Source organism: Nothoprocta perdicaria, unplaced genomic scaffold, assembly GCF_003342845.1.
Source record: "Nothoprocta perdicaria isolate Ctin4 unplaced genomic scaffold, notPer1 scaffold_7, whole genome shotgun sequence".
Taxonomy (NCBI): Eukaryota; Metazoa; Chordata; class Aves; order Tinamiformes; family Tinamidae; genus Nothoprocta; species Nothoprocta perdicaria.
In genome coordinates, this window is record NW_020455976.1 from 8,957,343 (window position 1) to 8,982,704 (window position 25,362).

The 25,362-nt window shown below is 40.7% G+C and overlaps 1 protein-coding gene across 1 annotated transcript; it reads left to right on the forward strand.

Moving 5' to 3' along the window:
- Window positions 1-211: 211 nt before the first annotated feature.
- On the forward strand, window positions 212-19,139 carry SEC23IP (SEC23 interacting protein). Its single transcript, XM_026050627.1, has 19 exons — window positions 212-344; window positions 3,488-3,981; window positions 5,312-5,495; window positions 6,025-6,218; window positions 6,525-6,614; window positions 7,875-7,992; window positions 8,278-8,367; window positions 8,933-9,074; window positions 9,862-10,070; window positions 10,250-10,368; window positions 10,910-11,080; window positions 11,387-11,482; window positions 11,587-11,790; window positions 12,376-12,531; window positions 12,816-12,918; window positions 14,276-14,461; window positions 15,059-15,221; window positions 17,464-17,564; window positions 18,347-19,139. Exons 1-18 carry the CDS (start codon window positions 212-214, stop codon window positions 17,543-17,545), a joined length of 2,934 nt encoding a protein of 977 aa, XP_025906412.1. The 3' UTR covers window positions 17,546-17,564; window positions 18,347-19,139.
- Window positions 19,140-25,362: the final 6,223 nt, after the last annotated feature.

Sequence of the window (25,362 nt, forward strand, 5' to 3'; positions counted from 1 at the left end):
TTCCTCCGCTCGCGACGGCCGCGGCAATGGCGGCAGCGCGGGGCCCGCCCGCCTTCACCCTCTTCTTCCTCYTCCTCCTCCTCCCGCGCGGGGGGTGGGGGGGGCGCGCGCGCTGTCGCCGCCGCCGCCATGTTGGGCGCGGGCAGCGCTGAGGGCGGAAGCGGCGCGGCCGCCGCCCGGGAAGAGACGTGGCCGTGGCCGCGGCGCAGCCATGGCGGCCGCGAAGCCCGGCGCCACCAACCTGCTCTTCTCCTCCTCGGCCACCGAGTTCAACTTCGCCGTGCCCTTCATCCCGGTCAGCCAGGCGCCCGCCGCGCCGCCGGGACCCGCTCTGCTCGCCGCGGGTAGGGGCGATGCCGGGGGCGGCCTGCGGGGCGAGACGRGGGCGGCGGGGGGAGAGGCGCAGCTCCGCTTTCTGCGCCTTTATTTTATTTATGTTATTTTAAATTATTGTTTTAATGTCTTTATTTTTATTCCCTTGGCTGTTTTGCCCCGATGCTTCCCGCAGGTGCCTCATCTCCAGCCGGCCCTTCCCTAGTGCGGGTGTTTTCTCTCTGATACCGCTTTTTCCTGTTTGAAAATGTGCCATTCTGTCAAATTTCCTCGTTAACCTGCGCTCGGTCATCAGTGTTGCCTCCTTGCGTAGCCTCAGTGTATGCCTGGCACGTGTGTGCGCGTTTAAAAAATTTTGTACTCAAATAATCTCCGATACAGGACCGTGTTTTGGGGAGCGTGTTCAGTCTGAGACTGGAAGTGCCAAGCCGTAAAAATGTATCTGGAAATCTGGAAAACTTTTAAGTTTTATGGGAGTGACACACACTGAGTCCACAATTCAAATCTTGATTTCAGCAGTGTGGTATTTTACTTAGGGTAAAAATTAATTATTAATTGGGGTAAATATTAGTGTACTCTAAAAGAGATGTATACCTGTAGTTTTGAAAATATATTTGTTAAGTATGTCTTAGAAACACTTTATTTTCACTACTTGAAAGGATATTTACAGGGCTGCCCTTATTCTTTTCAGGATGGGGACGAGTATAAACTTAGAGTATCGCTCCTAAATATGAGGAATGGAAGCACCTAATAGGTGCATCTCTAACATTTGTGCAACCCTTATAGTTCTTGTTGCGTCAGTGCAGTGGTTGTCACTCAATAAAACAGCCGCYGAGCAGCTCTGCAGAGATGCCTTTCACGAGGCAGTGACACTCTCCCTTTGAACACCTGACAATGAGATTTCAGTAAGAAAAACGTATGGGTGAATTACGTGTTCTCCATCTCACTTAAACTGGTCAGATGAAGATTCCTGGTTTTTCGGTGGGAGCTGATAAAGCCAAAGGTGGAAATCTGTCACTTGGGTTGTCAGAGGGTGACCTGTGAGCGAGAAGGTGATGACCATGAGGGATGCAGCGATCTGTTCAACAGTCACTCCTGAAGAAAAAAGACTTTTCCATATATGAGAGGAAAYGTGCCGCTGTGTGTCAGTGGTACCCTGTGCTAATGTTCCTGTGTGGCTCTTGCAAAGTTAGATTCCCCAGAAAGATGTATATAATTTGTTATAAAGCACACTTGTTCTCTAAACAGGCAGGTTTATTTTGGGAGAACTCTAGGCAGTTTGGTTTTTCAAGGGAACGTACTGTTAAGCTCAACCTCATCAGGCTAGTCAAAAGTGGAGTGTTTTGTGCAAAGACTTATTTATTTCAGTATATTTTAAATGGAAAGACCTTAGTATAAATAACTTTTTTTTTTTTTCTCTTGGGAAGATAGTTCATAGGTCTGATTTCATAACAGTCGTTGCTTGTATTTGGAATTTTGTGTTCCCCACAAGGTTATTTGCATGAATAGGTTTTGTTTTTTTCACTGCTCAAAATGGAATGAAACGCACCAAGCATTATCTGCATTTGCCAATTGGGACTGTTWGAAAAGGTTATTAAATAAAGGCAGATGGGTTGATAGTCCATCTTAGTGATATCAGCTGTTTGTTTTCCATTTAATGAACTGAACAGAAGCTTCCTGGATTGAGTTCTCTGTGGATTCTCCTTATGCTGCCTCGATATTCCTCCTTACAGCAGTCTGGGCTGCGGAGAGAGGCAGTTGCTGTTGGCTGCGTGTGGCTGCAGAGCTGTTTGGTGTCTCTTTGGGTGGTGCCTGAGCTCAGATCATCCTAGGCTCACTTGGGTTTACTGTGAGACCTGTGATAATGTTAAGCCACTTGGTTCTCACTTGTTACTAGATCATTGCAAAGCAGAAAACTGATTTTCCAGGCTCTGTTATTAGTAGTTCCCCTTTGGGTACAAAAGGACAGGCGTGTGGCATTGCACCTTGGAGCTCTCTCTTGGAATTCTTGGAGTTACATGTTTTGCTTTGCACCATGGAGGTGCAGGTGCTTTCGTGCTAGTCTAGAATAAAGTATTTAGACAGAACTGAAGTAAACTGTGCTTTTGAAATGGTGTGGATTGAGTTGTTGCTCCCTCAAAAGTCAAGTGGGAAATCCTGAGAGGGCCCTTGTGCATAGGCATGTGAGAATGGTCTGCCTAACGAGTAGATGTGGTCTATGTAGGAATCTTCTTAAATCTTCTTAGGAATTTGTTCTTGGAAACCTAAAATTTAGGAGACATAAAATGCTTAGAGGTTGTTTTATTAGTGAAAGCACCTTTCACTGTTAAACTATGGATCTTTTTCCATCTGGCAGGCATAAGAGGGAGCTGAAAGGGCTTTTTGGTACTTGGAAGTCGGGTGCTGGCATGGGCAGGTGCTGCCCTGAGCCGTGCGCAGGCGAGCCCTCCGTTGTGCTGAGGCAGCTGGTTGCGACCCTGCGCTGGGAAATGAGGTCACTGAGCTAAAATCCTKTTTTATTTGGAGGCTTAGCTCTCAGCAATGGTGTTGTAGTGATCCCCTCTGCACTGTGCTCCCGTAAATAATTCCAGGAGTCTGTCCCTCAGAGAGAGTCAGAGCTGATTCAAGGAAAGGAGTGGGATTCTGGCAAAGCACCGTGAGGAAGGGGAGAGCAGAATCCTGGTTGTAGCAGAAAATATTGTCAGATTGGCTGAGCCACTTTGCAGAGCCTCCTCCAAGAAGACCTTCCAGTCGTGGTGCAGGACTTGATTACTTTTTTCTCTTGGATATGTTGTTAGTTCTCGCAGTTTTGTAAGGGAGCAAATGTATAGAAAAGGAATGCAAATATATGCAATGGGTGTTGTGATAGGCTCATATGTTTTTCGCATTGCAATGAAAACTACTTCCAATTCTTTTGTCACCTTGTGTATGTATGCTGAGTTTTGCAGTTTAAAAGTTTTCGAAGACTTGATATCTTTTGTTGTACTTTATGGCAAATGTAATTTTTAAAGATGTGGTTTGTAAGCTTTAATACTTCAGGCTTTATGAGGACTGACAACTTCGAAAGTCGTTCATAATGTCATGGAACATCTTTGACTAAATGCTTCAGACAACTCTCGGGACTTCTGTAGTAACTTCCCCCTCTTCCCTGCAGATGATTCTGCCGAGGTCGGTGAAGAGGACAGCTTCCTGGGCCAGACTTCAGCCAGCCCTACCCCACCGCAGACCTTCAGCTATTTCTCCAAYGTGCCCAGCGGCGGGGACCCATTTGGAAGCATCGGGCAGCCTCCCTTGGCAGCTGCCGCAGCACCTGTGGGAGCACCAGCCTTCCCAAAGCCTCCATCCTCGCTGCCTCCWGTGTCCCAGGACGGGCAGAACCAGAACGTGTTTCCTGCCACCACCCCCTACGGTGCCCCCCCTGCCTCGCAYGGTGGCACCGCCGCTCATCAGGCCGCTCAGCCGAGCTGTCCCCCGCCTGCCGCGGCGCCTCCGCACGGGCCGGCTCCGCAGGGCTACAACCCCTATCGCCACACGACGCTGAGCAGCAGGGCCAACCCCTACCTGACCCCCCCGCAGCTGCAGCAGAGCCCCCCGCCGCCGCAGCCGCCCCTCCACGCGTATCAGGCACCTCCGGGGCCTCCGGCRCAGGTACGCGAATCCCCCCCACTTGCAGCTACCAGGATAACATCATTTCAGACATTTTCCTCCATGAATTACATCTTTATGTATATATTTTCCCTGTGTCTGTTTTTCTAGTTGTTTTCTCATCTTTTACAAACCAAAAATCTCAATCCGTTTCTGATGGCTAAACTTTTTTTTTGCTGGAAACAGCCTGCAACTGTTGCTGTAGCAAAACATGCTGATTTTTGAAGTGAGCATGTCCTAAGGCCAATGAGTCACCTGCTTCAGTGGCAAAATCAGATCAAGAACTTGTGTTGCKCTTTCCTGTCTGTGTGCCACAGTTTGCTGCTTTCTCAGCTGTGCCTCTGCCTTGTTTGTGCCTCGGTTGTAAGTCAAGTCACTCATATAATGTAGGGTGAACATTTACTTCCAAACTGGCTTTGCTGGTGAAGCCAGCACTCAATAAAGTTATGGTCCGAGTCGCCTGAATTACCAGCAAACYATTTGAAATGCACAAGTTGAGAATTTCTGTATGAAGAGTATATGCTCTAAATCTCCTTCTTACCTTCACAATAGCACTATAAAAATCTTACTAGGATGGGTTGTACAGATAAGTTAAAAACCTGTTGACTTATCCTTATAAACAACACAAACCCCCCTATATTTTACCTCAGATTCCTCCGTTGTTAATGAATGTTTTCTTATTTTGTGCAATATGCTAGCTTTTCAAATGAAACAAATAAAGACATTTTTATTACAGGTATCGCTTACAGTTTAGTTCCTGTATCTGTGGCAGTTTAGTTCCTGAGAGATTGTGGTACAGTCTGAATGAAGTCGGCTCTATGTAGAATATGATTCCTTTCAAAATTAATTAATTTTCTTAAATTGCTGGGGCTAAAGTCAAGTTTAAAGACTGCTTGTCCTGGACTGTTCCAGAAAGGCAGCTTTTACTGGGAGGAGTGTTAAAATTAGCTACCTTTTTGCAAAATAGAATTATGTAACATGGAATAAATAGAAGAATATATTTTTGGTTTTGTTGAATTTGTCAGCTGTAAGAAATATGCTCAGCCTGACCTTCAGATTGGCTGTCTAAAACCAGTAGATTTTCTATTAAGTAAGGAAGCTACTGGACAATGAGAGACTTAAGCAGTTTATGCAGTAGTGAAATTCAGATGCCTTTTTTAATTTGAAAGGGTGTGAATGTCTAGCAACGTAACAAAGTGTTCAACTTGTCTGTAAGATTTTCAGACTAAAAGCTAATTTTCTTGTAAAAGAAATGTGTTGAGAGCATTCTCTGTAACAAAGAATAAGTCAGTTCTGTAAAGAGACTGAGATGCTGTGATCATTATATTTTCAGTTTCCACCATCTCAAGCTCCCAGGCCCTCAGGTCCAGTGGTCCAGGCGCCTCCTGTTTTGCTGCAGAACCAATATGAGCCTGTTCAGCCTCACTGGTTCTACTGCAAAGAGGTGGAAGACAAGCAGATCTGGCTCCCATTCAGCCTTTTGGATTCTGCAAAGCTAGAAGAAGTCTATAACTCTGGTAAGTTATGAAAATCCTGACCGTACCTTATTCAGAGGTAAACAGAACAAATGAGGAAAAAAAAAAGTAGAATTCTGTCACTTATGTGTGAGAAAGGTTCACAGCAGAAACGTCTTATTATGTGTCATAAACATGCATTTTTCTACTTCTTCATTTAGTGTCTTAATGCTATCACTGTTAACATATACATCACTCACAGGTGATGGAATTAGTAATCTTAATTCTGGATGAAATTAGTACATCTAAGGAAAATGTTTGGGAGTAATGGCTTTGAGTAATTTGCATGCTATTTAACTTTGCTGTTGAAGTTTACTTCCAGCTCTCACTTTGAAAATGGACACCATCTTTCATAATAAATTGCTAATTCTACGAGAAGTAAGAACCAGGTTTTAAACAGAATTTTACATTTTATTCCATAGTATAAATGGTTAAATATTGATCCCTGAAGTGACCAGGGAGGGTTTGAGAGGTGGCAGGGGAAAAAAATGCGCGTGTTAGTGTTGTAACTGAGCGTGGCTTTTGTGTCTAGTCCAGCCTGATCCCGAGAGCGTCGTTCTGAGCACCGACGGGGGCCGCTACGACGTGTTCCTGTACGACAGGACGAGGAAGGCCGTTTACTGGGAGGAAGAGCCCTCTGAAGTGAGACGATGTATGTGGTTCTATAAGGGCGACAAGGACAGCCGCTTTATTCCTTACACTGAGGATTTTAGTGATAAGCTAGAGGTTAGTGTTGCTTTTACATAAACGCCATAAACAAATTGATATGATTGTTTTGTTTCATTGAAGTCCTTTTCAGAATGCGCCTTCTGGAACATAAGGAAGCAAATACTGGAAAGGAGTGGCTAGAGGCCACGTGGCTTGCACATAGGTCCTGTGAGGCTGGACCTGCGTTGAGTTTTAGGTCACTCTTGACACTCTTATTTAAATAAAATTATGTCATTCATCACCTTCGCTTTCTTTTTTGGCCTTCTGCGTTGCCTGTAGTGGTGTGGGAAGGTATACTAATTTTGTGCTTGTTTACTGTTTCAGACAGAATATAAAAGGGCTGTAACTACAAATCAATGGCATCGACGACTTGAATTCCCAAACGGGGAGATGTTTGTTATGCACAATCCCAAGGTAATAGTTCTTGGTGGTTGGTTTGCACAGAACAGAATGGAAGTGAATGATCAGATGGATGGAAGCATAAATTAAATGAAGGGCTAGCCTTGCTTGGAATTTACTTATTGATTGTTTTAGATATGTCTGCCTGTCTGCATTAAAAGGGATGATAAAGCTCCTAAGAATGATGGAGGGGAAAAAAAAGTCAAGAGGTGATAAAGGTTATACATAGAGCTCCTGTTTGCTTCCATGTGCTGTAGCGTGATTTAAAACCCACACTTTCTAACACATAAGAAGACAGTCAAAATATTTACTAAGCATCACTGGCAGCAAATGGGAGGCAGTTTGAATTAGCTTAACCTTAGATGGTCTGCACCCAGATGGAAGGTAATTTAGACTAAGAGCTTTCATGTGGAGAAGAGCATTAATCTTAACTGCAAGGTAATTTGATTGTATATCTGAGCCACGAGAAGTCTTCCACTCTAACTACTTTTAGAACTTGAGAAAGTGGAATCACTTTTAAAGTTTTTCTTTACTATAAATGTTCTCTTGGCAGCTCCTTGTTGTTCAAAGATGAACTTCAGCCTTACTGACTAGTGCTGGTAACTGTTGCTTTGAGAGATGCAATAATTAAATTAAAAAACAAAACCAAAAGAACAACCTCCCTGTCCCCCGTGAAATGCCACTGTCTCTCCTACTTGAACCAGACATGGRTTAAGAAGTTTCATCTAGTGAAAACTTACAGAGAAAACAATTTAAACAATTTCACATTTAAACTGTTACAAATATGACTTCAGACTATGAGTCAATACAAGTAAATGTTACTAAGCAGCCATGCTCCCTTCCCCTCACTTTCTGGAGTTTGTGGGCTACTTCAGATGTTCCTCACAAAGTTGCAGCCTGYGAGGGAAAAGTGGAATCGGAGGTCCAAAAAAAGGGGACTTTAAATAAAGCTCATCTAAAGAGTCAAAATTGTTAGTCAGAATTGCACAGAACAGACCAGCTTCTGCAGCTTGTGTTTTGTTGTATCATAGTAGTGAGCGTTATCTGTCTTATTTCTGAGTCTGGCTTTAGTGAAGGTGTCACTGCCATAGGAGATAGATCTACAGTTTTCTAAGACTTTTATTTGTTTGTTGCATATATGCTTACTGAAGAAAACATTTGCACTCAGATGCAAGGTAAAGCAACAAAGCAAAAGATGTGTTGAACGATGCAGTGTTTTCACACTAGCTCATGTTTTGTGCTGTATTTACAGTTTGCCTGTGGCTTTTTCTTCAGGTCATCGTTCAGTTCCAGCCCTCTGTCTCACCAGATGAATGGGGCACCAGTCAAGATGGGCAGGCAAGACCCAGGATGGTGAAACGTGGAATTGATGACCACGATGAAATTCCTGATGGTGCGTGGGCAGTGCCTGCGAGTCTGCAGTCKGAACAGTCAGCACAGTCCTATACAAAAAGGGGGCAGCGGTGGCTGGGGCCACTGATTTTCTTTCAGTTATGGCTGTTTAATTCAGAGAAATCTTTTAGGCTAAGCTGTGTCCTGAACTATACTATGTAAAAGACTTTTTGAAGCAATATTTATATTACTGCATCATTATTTCTCACATTACTGCCTGGCACTAATCTGTAGCACTGAAATACCTATTAGTACTCATTTTTTTTTTTCTTTCCTTTTTTAATAGGAGAAATGCCCCAAATTGACCATTTAGTATTTATGGTTCATGGCATAGGTCCGGTGTGTGACTTGAGATTTAGAAGCATTGTTGAATGTGGTAAGTTTTTGCTGGCTTAATTGATAATTTTATTCTTGTTTAGTAGTGGATTTCTCAATATTGAGGGAAGCTCTTTGTAAATAATATGAAGAACTATTTTGTATTAAGCAATTCAGTTCCTGTAGCATATTTCCTCCCTATTCTTACTGAACTCCCCCTGCTTTTTTTTCCCCCCAAAAYGGAACCTTTTCTGTCAGATTCATTGCTTTACCTGTTATTATTGGTTCTTTAGCTTCAGTTTTGMAGAGAAATTTATATTTTTTGGTAATACACTCCAGTTCAATTGAGTGAATTAGACGTTAAATAGGTTTCTAACTGAAGACCTTAGGCCATAGAAGACCATGTTTATTCATGGAATAAAATTACTTTTGTTTTGAGATAAAGAGCATTTTTTCCCCCATTCATGTTCTTATAGTTAAATCAGTAATGCATACCAAGATTTTCCACTTTGAATTCTCTTCCATTTGTAATTTGAATGAATATTTGTTATTGAGCATCTTATTTGAATACTGTTTTGGTCAGATTTTCATTACTTTCATTGCTCTAATATTTTTTGTTAATACAGTTGATGACTTTAGGACTGTTTCTCTGAAGTTGCTGCAAACTCACTTTAAGAAAGCTTTAGAGGATCAAAAAGTGAGCAGGGTGGAATTCCTGCCTGTTCACTGGCATAGTTCTCTGCACGGTGATGCCACAGGTGTAGACAGGTGAGTCGAAGCTGCATCGTGCTTTTCAGAAATGAATAAAAGAGAAATAAATGCTTTTACTTCAGGCTAGATTAATGTATGAGTGGATTACAAAAAAAGAATCACTAGTATTTTTTGTGCATGTCTTGATATTGTGGAGTATGGAGAAAGTAAGTTATGTGTTATGATTTGTTTAGTTCTTTTTCTTGGCATCAAGTAGCAGGACATATGTATATAGATATATGCAAGCACACATACACACTCATGTGAACATAGACTTTTTCTAGTACTACTTTTTCATGAAAGTAGCTGATGCAATTGCTCAGAAGGTTTTTTTTTTTTTTTTTAAACAAAGCTATATATCTTTAGCTGAAAGAGTTGTAACCTCTAAAAATATATATCCCTACCACCCTTTGTGTCAATATCCTTCCTGTTGTTTGTCATTTCTGCCTGTTTTCCCTTTCTCAGGGCTGGGCAAGTACTAGTTGCAAGGTGATAACGTGCACTGCTTGTGGCTGAGGCCGATGTGAACTCTGACTCCTGAGACTTTCTAGGCCCTTCTAGCTTGGTTAGACCATCCTACTTTTCTAGMGTCTTTCAGATTTTTATTCTCATTTGACACCTGTGTTATTATGAGGAAGGATCCTTATTCTCTTAAACCATATATTTTAATGTGTGTTGAGAGCACACGTGCAGTATTTAGAACTGCACGTTAATTAATTTTTGAAGCAGCAGGAGTGGAACTGCCAAGTACTTTACCTGTGTTTCTTAAAAATCATCCCTGCTTCCAATGATTCTGTATTCCCAGGAACATTAAGAAAATCACGTTGCCGAGCATCGGCCGCCTGCGGCACTTCACCAACGAGACGCTCCTCGACATCCTCTTCTACAACAGCCCCACGTACTGCCAGACCATMGTGGACAAAGTGGGGCTGGAGATGAACCGCCTGTACGCGCTGTTCCTGAGTCGCAACCCCGACTTCAAGGGGGGAGTCTCTGTGGCTGGGCACAGTTTAGGTAATTCACTGAGAAACAGGCCTCACTTGAAAAACCCAGCATTCCTGCATTAAAGGGAATATTGYTTTCCATTGGCATAGGGCTAAAGTTAATGGAACATGTGGAACATATTCTAAGTATTAGGATTTAGGGACAAAATTTGAAATATTTCCCAAAATAACTTTAATTTATTTTTGCAGGTTCCTTGATTCTGTTTGACATCCTGTCTAACCAGAAGGACTTGGCATCCTCAGTAAGCACTGGACCCTTCTCTGGTGTCAATGGGACTGTAAAGGATGTGGCAGTTCCTGATAAACAGGTATCTACAGGCAAATTGACGTGTTTTTCAGCAGCTTGTCAGAATTTATTAGAAGAAACACTGCTATGTATCTGATGGTACATTTAGAATATTAATGGAAAAGTGCAGTTTTGTAAATAGTAAGTCTTGAGGATTGGCCATGTTTATAGTCCAAAATAAACCAGTCGTGGAATTTGATCGTGGGCTGTGGCTTTGACTTGTTGCAGTGCAAACAAGTAACTCGGTCTTAACAGTGTCTAAAACAGAAGGCAGGAGGCATAAGGAGGAAATGATCTTTGTCCAGCCTAGAAAGTGATATCAGTATTTGATTAAAAGAAAATATTTTTCAAYGATGTTACAAAGCTGAAGATTCATATTGTCTCTCTTAATTAAAAGTACTTTTTTGCAGGTCTGTTATTTAATTGGTTTCCTGCATCATTAAAATGCATATAAATTCAACTTAAATACTAATGATATTTTTAAGAGAAAATCATTTACCTGTTGCTTATGGGCCTTTTCACTGCCCAACAATCTGATTCTCTTGCTGTGCTGCCTTGTTAAGATGACAGAAGATACCAGTTCCTTGGGCTCCTCAATTGCGACTTCTGGTGATGACCTCTGTGAGCCTGAAGTGGACGACGATGTTCCTACATTGCAGAAGACTCTGGAAATGCTTAGTTTGTCAGAGTACATCAGCACATTTGAAAAGGAGCGAATTGATATGGAGTGTCTGGTATATTAACTTTTAAAACTTTTAATTGCCGTTTGGGTATAGCTCATGTGAGGAGATTTTTTTTTTCTTTAGAATTTAGAGTATCATGAAAACAATTGCAAAGGTTAAACAATGTCTGATATCGATGACCGAATGTTATRTGAATTTATTTTCTGAACTATGTTAATTCTTGCACGTAATGTTTTTTTTTGTAATTTCCTTTGGATTATCAAATACTTTTCCAAATTGCAGCCCATTCTTAATAGGCAGTGACTATATGTTGCCAAACTAGTGATGAAGTATATCTTATTAACTCTTATTTTTAAGCTGATGTGTACAGTTGATGACCTGAAGGAAATGGGGATACCTCTTGGACCGAGAAAGAAAATAGCCAATTTTGTGAAAGACAGAGCAGCCAAGCAGGTAAGTATATTTTGAGGGGTATGGATTAAGAATTTATTAAGGAAATACGATCTGTGAAGTAACCKCTCTTTAATAATTTTTTTCTTGGTTTGAAAACTTGTCAGGAACAAAAGAAAGCAGCAGCAGAAAAGAAAGCAGTGCAGGTTGCCATGCTGCAAACTCAGGAAGCTGCCCAGAAAGTAAAAGGGGAGACTCCTGTCTCCCCTTCGGAGTCTGGTCAACTGCACTCAAAGAGGAAGCTGCCAGTTGGTGCCTCTGTTTCTTCTGTGAACATTGACTACGAGTATTTTGAAGTTGGGACKGGCCAGGTAGGACTGCATAAACTTAAACAATTCATTTGGGATTTGTTGTTGTTGTTTTTTAATGTGCATGACTGTTCTTCTCTCAGTCTTTGTGCCAAGGTTATGTTTGTGTGGAACTTTGCCCTTTGACAGTGGGGAGTACTGGGAAAGTGGGTTAGATTACTGAAAAGCAAAATTAATGCAGCGAGGATGTCACAGCAAGTCTTTCTCAGCAGTGAGCGAGCTGTCAACAGACTTTGTTCTGAAATCCCGACTGTCAGTGGTTCTTTGGCATTTAACAGGGTGGCCTCAGTTGACCCATTTATGCTGTTAGGTTTAAATTTTGCCTCAACTCAAAAATCAAACTTCTAAGGCCAATTGTTAAACATGTTTTATTTATCTTTTCCTATAATTTGAGAAAACTTAAAGAAAACCGTTTTAATTCCTTCATAGAGGGAATGCAGTACAGCTAGAATCTGCATCAACACGGGTAGGCATCTGTGAACTTGTGGTTGATTTAACACACGTGTAAATTTTCTKTCCCAGCTGATCATTCTGTTAACTACGTGGCAGTTCTAAGGGATTTTTTTATCTAATCTCTGTGTCTGGCAGGTTTCTGTGGTTTACAGTGCGTTAGACTTTGAACCAGATATCTTCTTTGCTCTGGGTTCTCCTATCGGTGTGTTCCTCACGGTGCGAGGAATAGAGAAGATTGATGAAAACTACAGGCTTCCTACCTGCAAGGGTTTCTTCAATATCTATCATCCGGTGAGTGAGAGAGACTTTTCAGWTTTGTTTTTTAGCTAATGTAGATGACAAATGGGGAATATTAAATCTTAACCTTGGAGCATTCAGTCTTCTTTTCCTGTCCATACTTTTCCAAATACTAACACTTAACTCTAACTCTCCTTAAAAGAGATCCTGAAGTCTGATTATTCTATGAACTGAAGGGAAGGGAAGACATAAATGGGGAGTTTATGTTAAGAAGAAATGATTAACATTTAGTTATCTTAAAAAAAAAAAAAAAAATCTATTTTGTTGTTTCTTAACAGCTTGATCCAGTAGCTTACAGATTAGAACCAATGATCCTTGAAGACTTGGATTTAAAACCAGTTCTTATTCCACACCATAAAGGCAGAAAAAGACTTCATTTGGGTAAAAAGATTCATATGTATATTTCATTCCTGATCATTCACTTGAAATTCTGTAGTACTCAAATGCATCAAGAGACTAATGCATGCTCAAGTTCCTGGATGTCTAGTTGGATATGTTCTCACAGAGGCTAAATTTAAGAGGGAATTTGTCCCAGCACCTTAAGTTCATTTGTAATTTCATTTGGAAATAATGATCAGAGATCTAAGGCCTCCAGATTTCAGTAGTCCTGGTTGGAAATTGCTGTAAATCACTCGTCCTGTTCATCTTAAAGACAAACTAAACTTGCTTAATTCTTTTGCCTTGTGTCTAAAGACCTCTATGATGAGTTTGGCCAGTGTCTACCCTATGTTGTTAGAAAGGCTGAGAAAAGAACCTTTTCATAGGCACTAGTGGGCCAGGGTAGGCTTCTGTTGTACCTATACACACAGCAAGATGACAGATTCTGAAATGTCACGTTTGGAAGGAACATCAGTTTYGCTATTCAGTTGACACGGATTGCTATAGTTCAGAGCCCTCGGAAACTGTCTTCAGGCACTTGGAATGAAATTCTGCTATGTGTGCTTTAGAATGGCAGATTGGAATGAGTCTGTTTTCCTAGGTAAGACCAAGGCACTTGCTAAAGAAAGTTTTTCATTAGAACTTCTACCACAAGTGTGCTTAGTAAACCAAAAATGGTGATCTSTTGCTCTTGGAGCAAAACTGACTTTTCTGTCACGTGAGTGGATGCTCCTGCATTTAGTCACTGTGAAGATCTGAGCTGATTTTTAGATCCACGTGGTTTTAAGCTGCTTCAGAAGGCTCTTGTGAAGAGCTGTCCCTCACTCAGAGGTTCCCACCTCTGTTGAATGGCAGCTCTGTTACCTGGAAAGCAGTTACTGAAATGCAGCAGAATTGCAGGCTGGAGTTGTGTGAGAAAACTATCCCGAGCTGTTGGGAGAGCCTCTCAGAAATTCGCTGCTGCTGCAGGAGTCATGGGCATCAGTTTAGTGTCTTCTCTTGTGCTGTAGTTCGAGATGGTCTCGCTGTCCTTCAGTATAAGTTGCTGGGCATGACTCTGGGTGGTGTGAGGGACTTGCTGGCCTAGACACCTTTTGGGAGACGCCTTCTGGACTTGGCTGCTGTCACGCTGTTGCCTGTGACTGTAGGTACTAACCCATCATCAGCCCATCCAGTGCAAAATTGTTCCATGTTCACTGCATTCCAACTAATCTTTTAAATGAAGTAGACATGCAAGAAATGCATGTACATGATAGAACAGATCAATTTCTTGTGTCTGAGATTCTTGTAGAGCAGTGCTTAATTGTTCATGTTTCAGTTTAATATTTTAAATCTTTCCACAATGGTTATATCTTTTTAGAGTTGAAAGACTCCCTCTCTCGTATGGGATCTGATCTGAAACAGGGTTTTATCAGCTCTTTGAAGAGTGCCTGGCAGACCCTTAATGAATTTGCACGTGCTCATACTTCTTCAACTCAGCTGCAAGCAGAACTGGAGAAAGTAGCTAACCAAATAAAAGAGGAAGAAGAAAAGCAGGTAGTGGAAGGTATGTAGACACGTTGTTCGCTTTCTAATTTATTGGTCTCAGATTAGAGGAATCCTGAGCCTCTTGGGGATTGTCCAGTATTGGTGATTGTGACACTGTTAAACGTATGTGTTTTCAGAATGCTAATGTTAAATGCAAGATCTATGGTAGAATCTGCGTGTCTTTTTATGGAAGTAGATCAATGCTTAGTAATGCAAACTGTGCTTATAAAGGGAAAAAAAAAACCCTGCTTCTCATTTAAACTGAGACTTGTGATGGGTTCTGTGCAAGTGGGGTGTAAAAATGAGTTATTCCAAGTTATCTGCTTGCGGAATAACTGGATCTATTTGTATATAGGCACGAGTTTGCTTTCTTACTTGCTGAGATACTACTTTGTGAGCTGTTATTCAAACTCTGCTTAAATGTCATGACAGAAACAGTCCTACTGTTCCAGTAACCTTTCCAATTCAGGTAGTGATGTACTCTTTGACTGAGACTGCTATTACTGTCTTATTCCAGTCACTTGGAAATTATAGTGTAGAAGATAAGTGATATTTCTGGATAGTCAAGCAGTCTGTGCTTGAAAATATTTCAAATCTTGAACTTCTTATTTTTCAGCGGAAAAGATCACTGAAAATCCAGAGCCTCCAAAAGATGAAGACTTGTTAGTGAAGGTTGGGAAGCTGAATGGAGGACGCCGTATAGACTATGTTCTACAAGAAAAACCTATAGAAAGCTTCAACGAATACCTCTTTGCTTTACAGAGTCATTTGTGCTACTGGTAAGAGTAATATTTGTGTCTTTCGTTTCTCCCATGTAACTTTATATCTTTAAGTATAGATAATTGACATGTCTGCCACCCATTTTACACTTGTTTGTTTGTGACTGATAACAACAGCTAATTTCTTGTCTTGAGAATCCTGTCTTTTATAACAAAAACCCCTGACTTAGGACACCTGAGTTTTTGTGGCCTTTGAAATCTTTGCTAAGCGCGAAAATACTGCTTTTTGGAAAAGAAGGTTGCTGAGATGGGTGTGGGATCTGTGTCACTTAATTCTGAAATGTCCTTTTATTTGAGAGGGCATTGCCTTCCTGCTCAGGTAGGTTGGCAATTATCGAGGATAAATCCATTATACTCTGGATTCCAGTTATAATGTGACTGGGATTATATAACATATATRAAACATATAGAAGTCAGTAAGTGATTTGAATAGAAGTCAAAAAGTGCATCTAGGTAATTTCTGAGAAAGTACATTATTCTACCTAGATCTGATGGAATGTATTTCTGCTTTCTGTAACCTCGTAATCGTTTACCTACTCCAGACTGAAAGACAAATTATAGCTTGCTCATTTAATACATTCTTTTTCTTCTCAAGTTNTTTTTTTTTTTTTTTTTTTTTTTTTTTTTTTTTTTTTTTTTTTTTTTTTTTTTTTTGGTGGTTCAACAGTTCCATTTCTGGCTTGGTTTATTTTTTGCTGGAGATGTATTTTGATTGTGGGTTTTTTTCTGATTTGTGTTATTTTAAAAATTGTGCATATTTCTCTTTTCTTTTTTCTGGGTCTGCTCTAAAGTGTCATTCTCGATGTCCCACGTAGATGGCACTGTTGTGATACAGTCCTGTTTTACAGTCAATACACTGTGAGGTGTCATACTGCTCTCTTAAAATTTGACACTCAGAACACACATTTTTTAGCTACAATCACTTTAAAACAAGGAGAATTTTGTGACAGTTTTGAAAACTTTTTTTTCTCAAATAAAATCTTTCCTAAAATTTACTTTAGATTAGAATATGTGGCAAAACTTTCTTCTCCCTTCATAYTGGGAAAAAAAAATCTGGATATTTATAGGGGAGGGAAAAAAGACCATAGTGGATCTTCCCTAAAAACTGACATTACTCTTTCTATAGAATGGTTGTGCTTATGCAGAATATAGAAAAAGCAGATTTGGTGTCATGTGTTCACACCTGCAGCTGCATCATTGCCTCATCAGGATTTGGATTTACTTTTTCTTAAGTGCTCCATGTTTTAGATRAGGAAGATCTATCTTGATTTGTAGGAAGCACATTAACTGCTGTCCCACTGTATTTGCTGTTTTGCACTGAGTTCCTCTTTTTTGGCTGTATCATATTTCGTGCATTTTATTGCAGGTGTAAAATTAAGCATGTGTAAAAAAAAWGCCGAATGGGGAAGGGCAGAGGGAAAAACACAGGAAGTCATGTTGTCAAATGCAGTTTATGCAGAATGAATGGTAAATGAGCTTAGGGCTCTGCTGCTGGCCCTGCCTTTGAAGTTTTCTTGTTGCTGTCATAATAACGTAGACCCAAGCGCTTCATTGCACTGGTTAGTGGTGCTGGACAAGTGGTTCCTCACTATGGAGAAATGAAATGCTTCAGAAATAATATACATGATTTCTAAAACCAGGCATTTTTCCAGAGGCTAAAAATACTGAAAACGCTCCCTGAAGAGTCTTTTGACAGTTAATATCCCTGCCTGTGTTAGAGCTCAGCAGTTGCTTGAGCCAGGAGGACTGCGGTGCTGGTGGGTGTCAGAAGGATGCCGGGCCCATGGGGGCAGTGCTGTTCTGCGGGTGCTCTACAAATATCCATGGTATTTTTTCTCCAAGTGGGAACATTTTTCCACGAGGTGGCAGCCGCTCATTGCATGAGCGTCACGCTTGCTCCCAGGGGAGAACGGTGAGTTTGGCTTGTCCTTCAAGTAAGGAAAACAAACACACGACCCAAGAACAGGGAGAATCTTCTTTCAGCATGCTTTATTTTCTGGAAGATGCCTAATAGGAACAGCGAAGCAAATGAAATAAAAAAGGCTTGAGAAGGAGGTGGAATGCGGGAATGTGGCAGATAAAAAGTGAGAGAAGAAGATTGAAATCAAACAAATCACATCAATGCAGTGTGTGGAGAAGGGGATAYGATCCCTCATTGGGATCATATGAAGCATGACTTGCAGGAATTAGAATGTGGAGTACATAGTACCAAAATAACCCTTCTTTTTAAAATTATTTGTAGGGAATCTGAAGACACTGCCTTGCTGTTTCTCAAAGAAATATACAGGACTATGAATATCAATCCCGAACAGCCACAGCATTGATGTATGGATACAGAAATTTGTAAGTTTATTCTGATGTAACTTATGTATTCTGTCAAATTTAACAGGAAAGTGCTAGTGGTGTTAGGTATGATGAAATCTTATTTACAATGCAGACTGAAGAGCAGCAGGAGTCCCCCAGCATTGTAATGTTCAGGTAGTAGCATTGACTGAGTCCTGGTTGAACTACTGTGCACATGTATATGCCTGAGAGAAAAAGTAGCCCCTYTCCTAAGGAGCAATTAAATCTGGTCATGATAAACTCCTGGATGAGACCTTTATATATCTCATTATTTTATCATGTTTATATGGCTTAAGAATTTAAATGGAACCAGTAGAACAAGATGGTTCTTCTGGTTTGTGATCCAACCTCAATCATTTTGTGCTTCTGTTATACTGTTTATATTCCCCCCTCACACTTTTCTTTGAGAGAGTGGGAGAAAAAGAGCTATCAGCCTATTAAAGCTTTCATGTATGAATTGGAATAGTTCTATTTTTATCCCTAAATACTATAGAATAACCTGAACCATAAGTTAAAGACTCCAGTAATTAAAATGTTAAGGGAGTGATGTCCTTTGAGCAGGAAATGTAAGCTTCACTRTGTGGAACTGTAATCACCTTTTTGTGTCCAGAAAAAGGAAAATTCAGATTTTTTTTTTTAACTGCTTAGAAAGTTGTACCATTTTTGTTTGTTTTGATCTTTTTGTGTTGTTTTTGAAATAACGCTGGCCTATTTTATTTGTGCAAGGATAGAAAACTTGATGATTTTACATGTATACGTGTTCTTTTTTTCTCTCTGCACAGAAAAATCCAGTGGAGAAACAATTTCAAGAATCCCTATTATGTCCATAGGTACAGGTGATGGGATAAGAGTTGGACTTTTTCTCCCTGCCAGTCCAGAACTCATGTGTATTCTGCCGCCTTGTGTCACTTCGATGAAATTTAATTTCTGAAAAGATCAAAACCATCATTCAAGAAACAATGATACAATTTTGTTCTTCAATCAGTTTAATTGTACAGTTGCCAAAGATAAAGTGATCATTGAAGAAGTATTTTTGGCATGCAAATGATTATTCTCTCCTTTAGCTGTCCTATCTCAACTGGTTGTCAAACGTGTCTACAAAGGCAGCGTGTCCTTTATTAAAAAGGACTTGTTGAGAAACAGCAATAATCTGCTTTCCTTGCAACACTTGTTGGTCCACCTTTTAAAAGCAAAACGTGAACTGTAGTTATAACCAGCTTAAACACAAGTTACCTGAAGCTGTTTGTTTTTACTAAAAACTAGCAACCAGAATAATTTTCTTACTATTGTAAGTGTCATATGGAGATTTTATAAAGACCATTTAAATCCTCTGTTAAGAGTTTTTTTGGGTGGGGTGTTTGGTTGAAGTGTAAATGAACCTTTGCTGAAAATGTTAGTAATCTGTTGCGGTTAGTTCAGTGTTCAAGTCCCCTGAAATGAAGAATAGCTTTAAATGGCACTTAGTAATTAAGTGAATTTAGTGTGCAGCTCTAAGAACTGAAGTACTTACCCTGACCTTGCAGTTTAGTGTCTCMGTATTTTTGATGTAAATAGAGGAACCTGCAGCTTGTGGGAGTATGTAACACATACCTGTACATACATGTAACATACATGTAACAGTGCAGGTCCAGACCATACTCCAGGCTTATTTTTCACATACTGGAATAGAGATGAGGTGAGTGGTAGGGAATCCTTTTAATATGTCCCACTGAGTATTAAGCTTCTGTAGCTTTCTTCTGGCTTCAGCTTACGTGCAAATTGTGACTTTTCGTAATGACTTAATACTGAGTGCTTCTGTTATTGCAGTAGGTGCATCCTGAAATGCAGTGGATGTGGATTTTTTTTTAAGCTTAGAATATGTAAATATACATTTTTGTACATATTTTGGTTTTAAAATTAAAAATCCCTCACCTCAGGGAGTCTTTGTAGCTTTTTTTTTTTGTTTGATCACAGAATAGAGAGGAAGACATGTCTAGAGGATACATTATTCAAAGTAGAGTCAATATAAATCACAGAATCACAGGTTTTGAGTGGTCCTAATCAGAAATCAATCCTCTTGTGCTGGATATTTCAGGATCCCACTGGAAAAAAAAAAAAGCTGTTAATCATCTCTGCTATTAATTTTAAGAGCTGTATTGTGCATGTCGAAGCTGAGGCATCTTCTGTAAAGACAGAAGGAAAGATAACTACTGCCTCCATAGAAATTTGGCTGTGGACTTCAATGTACTCGGGGTTTCTGCCTGAGGGAGTAAGTCCTGGCTGCCTCCTGCTGCCGTCCGCACTCACCCACTGCTGCCACAGGTGGAGAGGGCGGTGGGAGGAGGTCAACTGCAGGCACAAGCAGCCCTAGAGCAGGTGGAGTCTGTGCTAGGGGCCACCTGAACGTGCTGGAGTGTAAATGTAGTATGAGGTTCACAATGACACCGGTAACATAAGCCTGTCCTAAGCCTGACTCCCAGTGGGGTGTTTGTACCAGGCTAAAGCACTATTCAGTGTTTAAAACATTCTCCAGCCAGTTCTTAATTGCCTCGGTGGCACATTGGTTTGTGCCAGGACAAAGGAGACCAAGCCTTTCAGAACAGTAAAAAAAAAATTAATTCTTGCAATTAATTCTTGCTGATCGAAGTCACCTTATAAAATGCCAAGTGAAAGATTAATTTCCCCTTCTGTACCTTTGTGTCTTCTGAAGAAATTTTTCTCTTCATTCCCACTCCTGCTGTACGATGATGTTGGGGCCTGATAGAAATCGCTCAAGTCTTGAGCAACAACAACCTGCTCCAGCAAATGCTCTGTAGTCAGAAAAGGGCCCTGTGGGGCACACGTGAGATGCTCGAACACATCRCCTGTGTCCTGGCCTGCTGGGCAGAAACTCCCTCGTTTCAGCAGGTAGCTGAGCTACGTGCAGCAATGTTCACCCACATTAACAGGCTGGCTGTTCCCAGGAGGGTCTCCCAAGCTGAGTGCCCACTTCTGTGCTGCTCTGAGCCCGTTTTTCACTTTTATAAATAAGAGACTGTCTTTGTGCCCTGTCTTTCTCTGTGACCTAATGATGGAAAATTAATTTTTGTTTGAAAAATTTCTAAATGCGTTCTGATGAGAGAGAAGAGCATCTCTAGGAAATTCAGCGCCTTTCCAGATCATGCCCTATTCAAAAAAAAAAAAATTCACTGAAAGCAGACATCTATGGAGAAAACCTTAGACCAACTCAAAACTTCCTGTCTTTCAACAGCCCCTGCCTCCAACTTTAACAAACATTCCTTTCCTTGGGACACACTTTCTAGCACATCTTTTACAAAGAAGTGTGGCCAAATAACTTACGCTAAGAGAGAACTTGCCTAACATTGCGAATCTTTAGCAACTGTGGGTCCTTTCTAAATGAATATTCCATTAATATTAGCTTTGTGTCTGCATTATGAAAAATGTTAGTTATGCATAAGACGATATTTTCCATAATAATGTCCTTTCCTATTCCTCCTCCATAAAAGTTATTGTAAAACTTTTATGAATAGTAATTTTTTTTTTTTTGCTGTCAATAATGATTGATAGTTGATAGATGATGAATGATTGATGGTTATCACCAGTGACCAGATGCTGGCCTGCTGGCAACCCCCTGTTTGACTATAATAGGAACGAATGTTCAAGAGCAGCTGCATTTCTTAGGCCTAACTTATTCCCAGGCACTTTTTTTAATCATCACTTTGAATTAGAAGGTTTCCCACTGTTAAAAATGCAAATATGCTGTGAATTCCTGCTTAACGGGGAAATGTTGTTTCATATTTCTGCTCTAATTTCAGTGCTCAGAAGCATCGTTGACGTAATATCTGCATGTAACTGAGCTGGCAGAAGGCACTGTTGGTTTACTTTGATTTAGGGGGAGCCAACAATCTGATTCTTGTAACAGCAACTGTTAACATAGAAAAAAGTGAGCTTGACTCTAGATTCCTATCTGATTTTCATAATTGTAAATCAGGATTAACTTCCTAGGGGCTAATGGAACCACTCCAGTGTAAATAAGATTACRAACAGGCCCACTGGGGCTCAGCATTTCTACTGAGTTAGTGAGGTGGGTTTTTATTTGCTTTGAACTCGGAATACTAACAGTGTTTTCTAAAGTATCTGCTAGCAGGATAAATCTCCCTTGGCACAGAGGTGAAAGAAAGAAGAAAACAGGCTCTGGGTTCCCAGACCTCCTGGCTGTGTCTCAGCATGTAGAGCAGAGAACGGTCGTCGCTGCAGTTAGTGACGATTTGGTGCATCAAAAGTGGGAGTGATTTACAGCATACGTGGCCCTGCTCATGTACTGTGGACTTGAGCATCTAGCATTTTGGGAATGGTTATGTTATGTTGTTAAGTGGTGAAAACAGCAGCGTAAAGCAAGAATTGAGGCATTATTTTAGGTGTTCTAGATGTGGTTGGTGTAGGAAGAGGCCTCTGGAGATCGTTTGGTCCAGATCTCTGTGCTGTTTTTGGGGACAGTGTCCAGGTGGACAAGTTCAAGCTGTCCAGTATGCAAGGAAGCTGCTCCACAACCAGCCTGGACAATGAGTTACGGAATCAGATTGCCCTCACTGTGAAAAACTTTCTCATGTTTTAGYGGAATTTCATGTATTTCAGTTTGTTCCCATCACCTCTTGTCCTGTCACCGGATACTACTGAGAAGAATCTGTCTCTTTCATCCATGTTTCCTCGCAGCAGGTATTTATATGCACTGGTAGATCTCCCTGAGCCCTCTCCAGGACAAACACCCCAGCGCTCTCCTCATATGTCACCTGTTCATAGCCCTTCATGAGCTTGGTGGCCTTTTTCTGCACTCAGGCCTGTAGCTCCATGTCTCTTTTCTGGGGAGCTCTGTATGGAGGCAGCATTCCCAGAGGGATCTCAGCAGCATGGAGACGAAGGACCTCCCTCAGCACCACCCTGTGGTGAATGGGTCCCTCCTCAGAGCTTTGTACCACTCTGCTTCCCTTTAGAGCTTGTTCCTTAGATTYCAAAGTAGCCTCTGCCTTTGCTAACTTTTAAGCTAATGCTTAAAACTTTTGAGTAATTCTCAGCCTGGAGGCAGAGTCATCCACGCTGATCTGCATGAGCACAAGTTAGCTGAAGGAAAATCCTCCCTTTTTCATGTAATTCCCAAGATCCAGGATAATTCTCCTGTTTACTTACATAAGAGTCTGAACTGAGTTTTTTGTTTACGTTTCCAGAGTGCAGTAAATCCACAAATTTATAGTGAAGCAAAACAAGCTACTAAATGAGGCTCTTACAAAGATTTTTTAACCTCTGGAAGTCAAATTGTCAAATTCTGCCCAATTATCTCTTAAAGGAGAAAAACTGAAAACAGAATGACCTAATGCTTGAGGTTGCCAGGGACCTTTGGAGATCATCTGGCTGACCATTCAAAAGRTCCATTAGGATAAAGAACTATAACCAATATCTCAGCGTTTTTCAATGCTGACTGCATTTCCCAACTATTTTGGGGGCAGATCTCACAGTAAAACATAAAATTTCTATTTTTACCTTGTTGCAAAGCCCAAAGAAAAAAGTATTTCTCTTATTTTTGCAGTGAAAGTCTTCAGTGACCAGACCCAAGGTCATTGCAGCCAAGTGCAGCTTTTGTTGCAGCCTCAAGGTGTTGAAGGTACAGGTATATTGCAATATTGTAATGCAATCTTTAAGTTCAAGTGCAGGTATCTCCAAGGTGAACGAGGACTGGTGCTTTAGGCTTGATGTTTTGCAGCTCATGGGATTCGTAATGTTTTCTGTGCAATGAGACATCCAGATACAATTTCCTTTCGCCAGTTTTTCAATTTGTACAAAGAAAATATGATTTGGAATAAGTAATAAGCTCTAGATGTAGCAGCCTCCAGGGAGTCTCTTCAGTCAAGTGGGATGGAGGCTGCAGAAGGGGCTCGAGGCAGAAACAGCTCTCATTTCTGTCAATATAAAGCAGGCAGCCCTGGGGAGAAGGGGAGCGCAGCCACGTGATACCAAACGCTTTTGCTCTTTTCCCCCCTTAGCTTCTCTGTGGAAAATGTGTGTTGAGAAAAGAGTAACTGTTGTTGAGGGAAAAACTAGGCTGCAGCCATAGATTAGGAAAAATAACCTTAAAAAATCCTTCACGATGCTAACAATATTTTGGCTAAATGTTTCGCTAAGTGCTTTTTGAGGTCATTTTTGCAGCCCTGAGTTCTGTCAATAACCAAAATTAGGTGTGTTTTTCAAACCTTCCCTCGTGTAAATATATGTGGTTTTAGCCACTGGAAGATCCTTTGCTAATAGGATGGCAGTACAAGTTTTACTATTGATTGGAATATAATGATGCCTCATATTGAATGTTTTATAAAGCACTCTAAAGAGAGAACCCACTCAGAAAACTGTGACTAAGACAACAGTGACAAAACAAACAACAACAAAAAAATATCAACAACAGCAGAAACTGAGCTGAAAGAGTAAATAGGAGTAACTACAGGTAGGTATAGATATATGCATAAAAGTTTGTGTGCACAAGTGTGTACATAGGCTCCTAATTTCCTGTCTCATTTCCTCTGTTGTTGTTAGAACATGGATGAATTTGAAGAACAAGGCAGATTCTCTGTATATCAGACTTGAAGTTTGAGCCTCATCTCACACTGGGAGCTAATCAGGGCTAGTTCAAGCGATCCCAGGGCGAGGGACACAGACCGAGGGTGACGGGCTCATTTCAGTCACTGCATTTTACCTTTGCACTAAGATTAGCGGCCACTGAAATCGATAGGGATTTTCTCTACCAGCTCTAATAGGAGCGAGGTAAAAGGACATTGCCACAGCAGCATTAGCTTGCATATATAGTGCTTACCTGCACACTGGCTGCTTTGTGGATGTATAAAAGCTTTACTGTCCCCAGTTCTCACATCAGAGCCTAACACTTCTAAATGGCATCCTGTATACAGCCTGTATAYGCTGTATATACACCCTGTGTATGCTATATATATGCTATAGGCTATAACTAAAACAGTAGTATGGGGAATACCTGGAATTATACTGAAGCTCCTGGCTTTTGAGGAGAGAAGAGGAATCTTTATTTTTACATCGATACATATTTTGTGTCAGTATTACATGATAATACCAAAGTTACAATCACTATGAGTTTTTATTATTTTGGTTGTTTTAAGCAGCAGTATGTAACAGAATCATTATCTGTAGCAATAACTAGTCACCTATCATCTTATCTGTATCTGCTGAGTGGACTGCTTACCAAGTAGCCCTTGCATTGTTTAATGAGATTTGCTTGTTATTATATATAAGGGATTTTTGTACACTAAATCTGTGGGAGACTTTAGCCACACAGTATCCTGTTGATTAGAAGTATATATTCATATCCTGTTGATTAGAAGTATATATCTATAGTCAAATATCAGGAATTATAAGCACCCTAGTAAGAACCCTTTAGACTGCATGCATGTGCAGAACTCACCTTGCACCTAATTTGCTGATAAATGTGTCGTGTTAGGTACCATTTTCTCTAGATATGCATTGACCTTTCCTTGGTTTTTAGCAGGAGGTTCGTAGTTAAAGTACAAGATAATTAATGGCTTGTGTAATCATATCAGATGTTGCATTGGAAGCATGGAGGTAAAGCAATTAAGGCTCAGCTAAGCACAAGTTAAAATAATCTATAGGACAGCAGCATTTAAGAAACTGTGCTAGGCCAATGGTGAAACTTTGCAAGTTGGCAGGAAAGACAAATGGGCTTCCAAACAACCCTAAATTCAGGGAGTCCGGTGGTGTCTTATCAGCTACAGCCCCAAACAGAAGCTTGAAA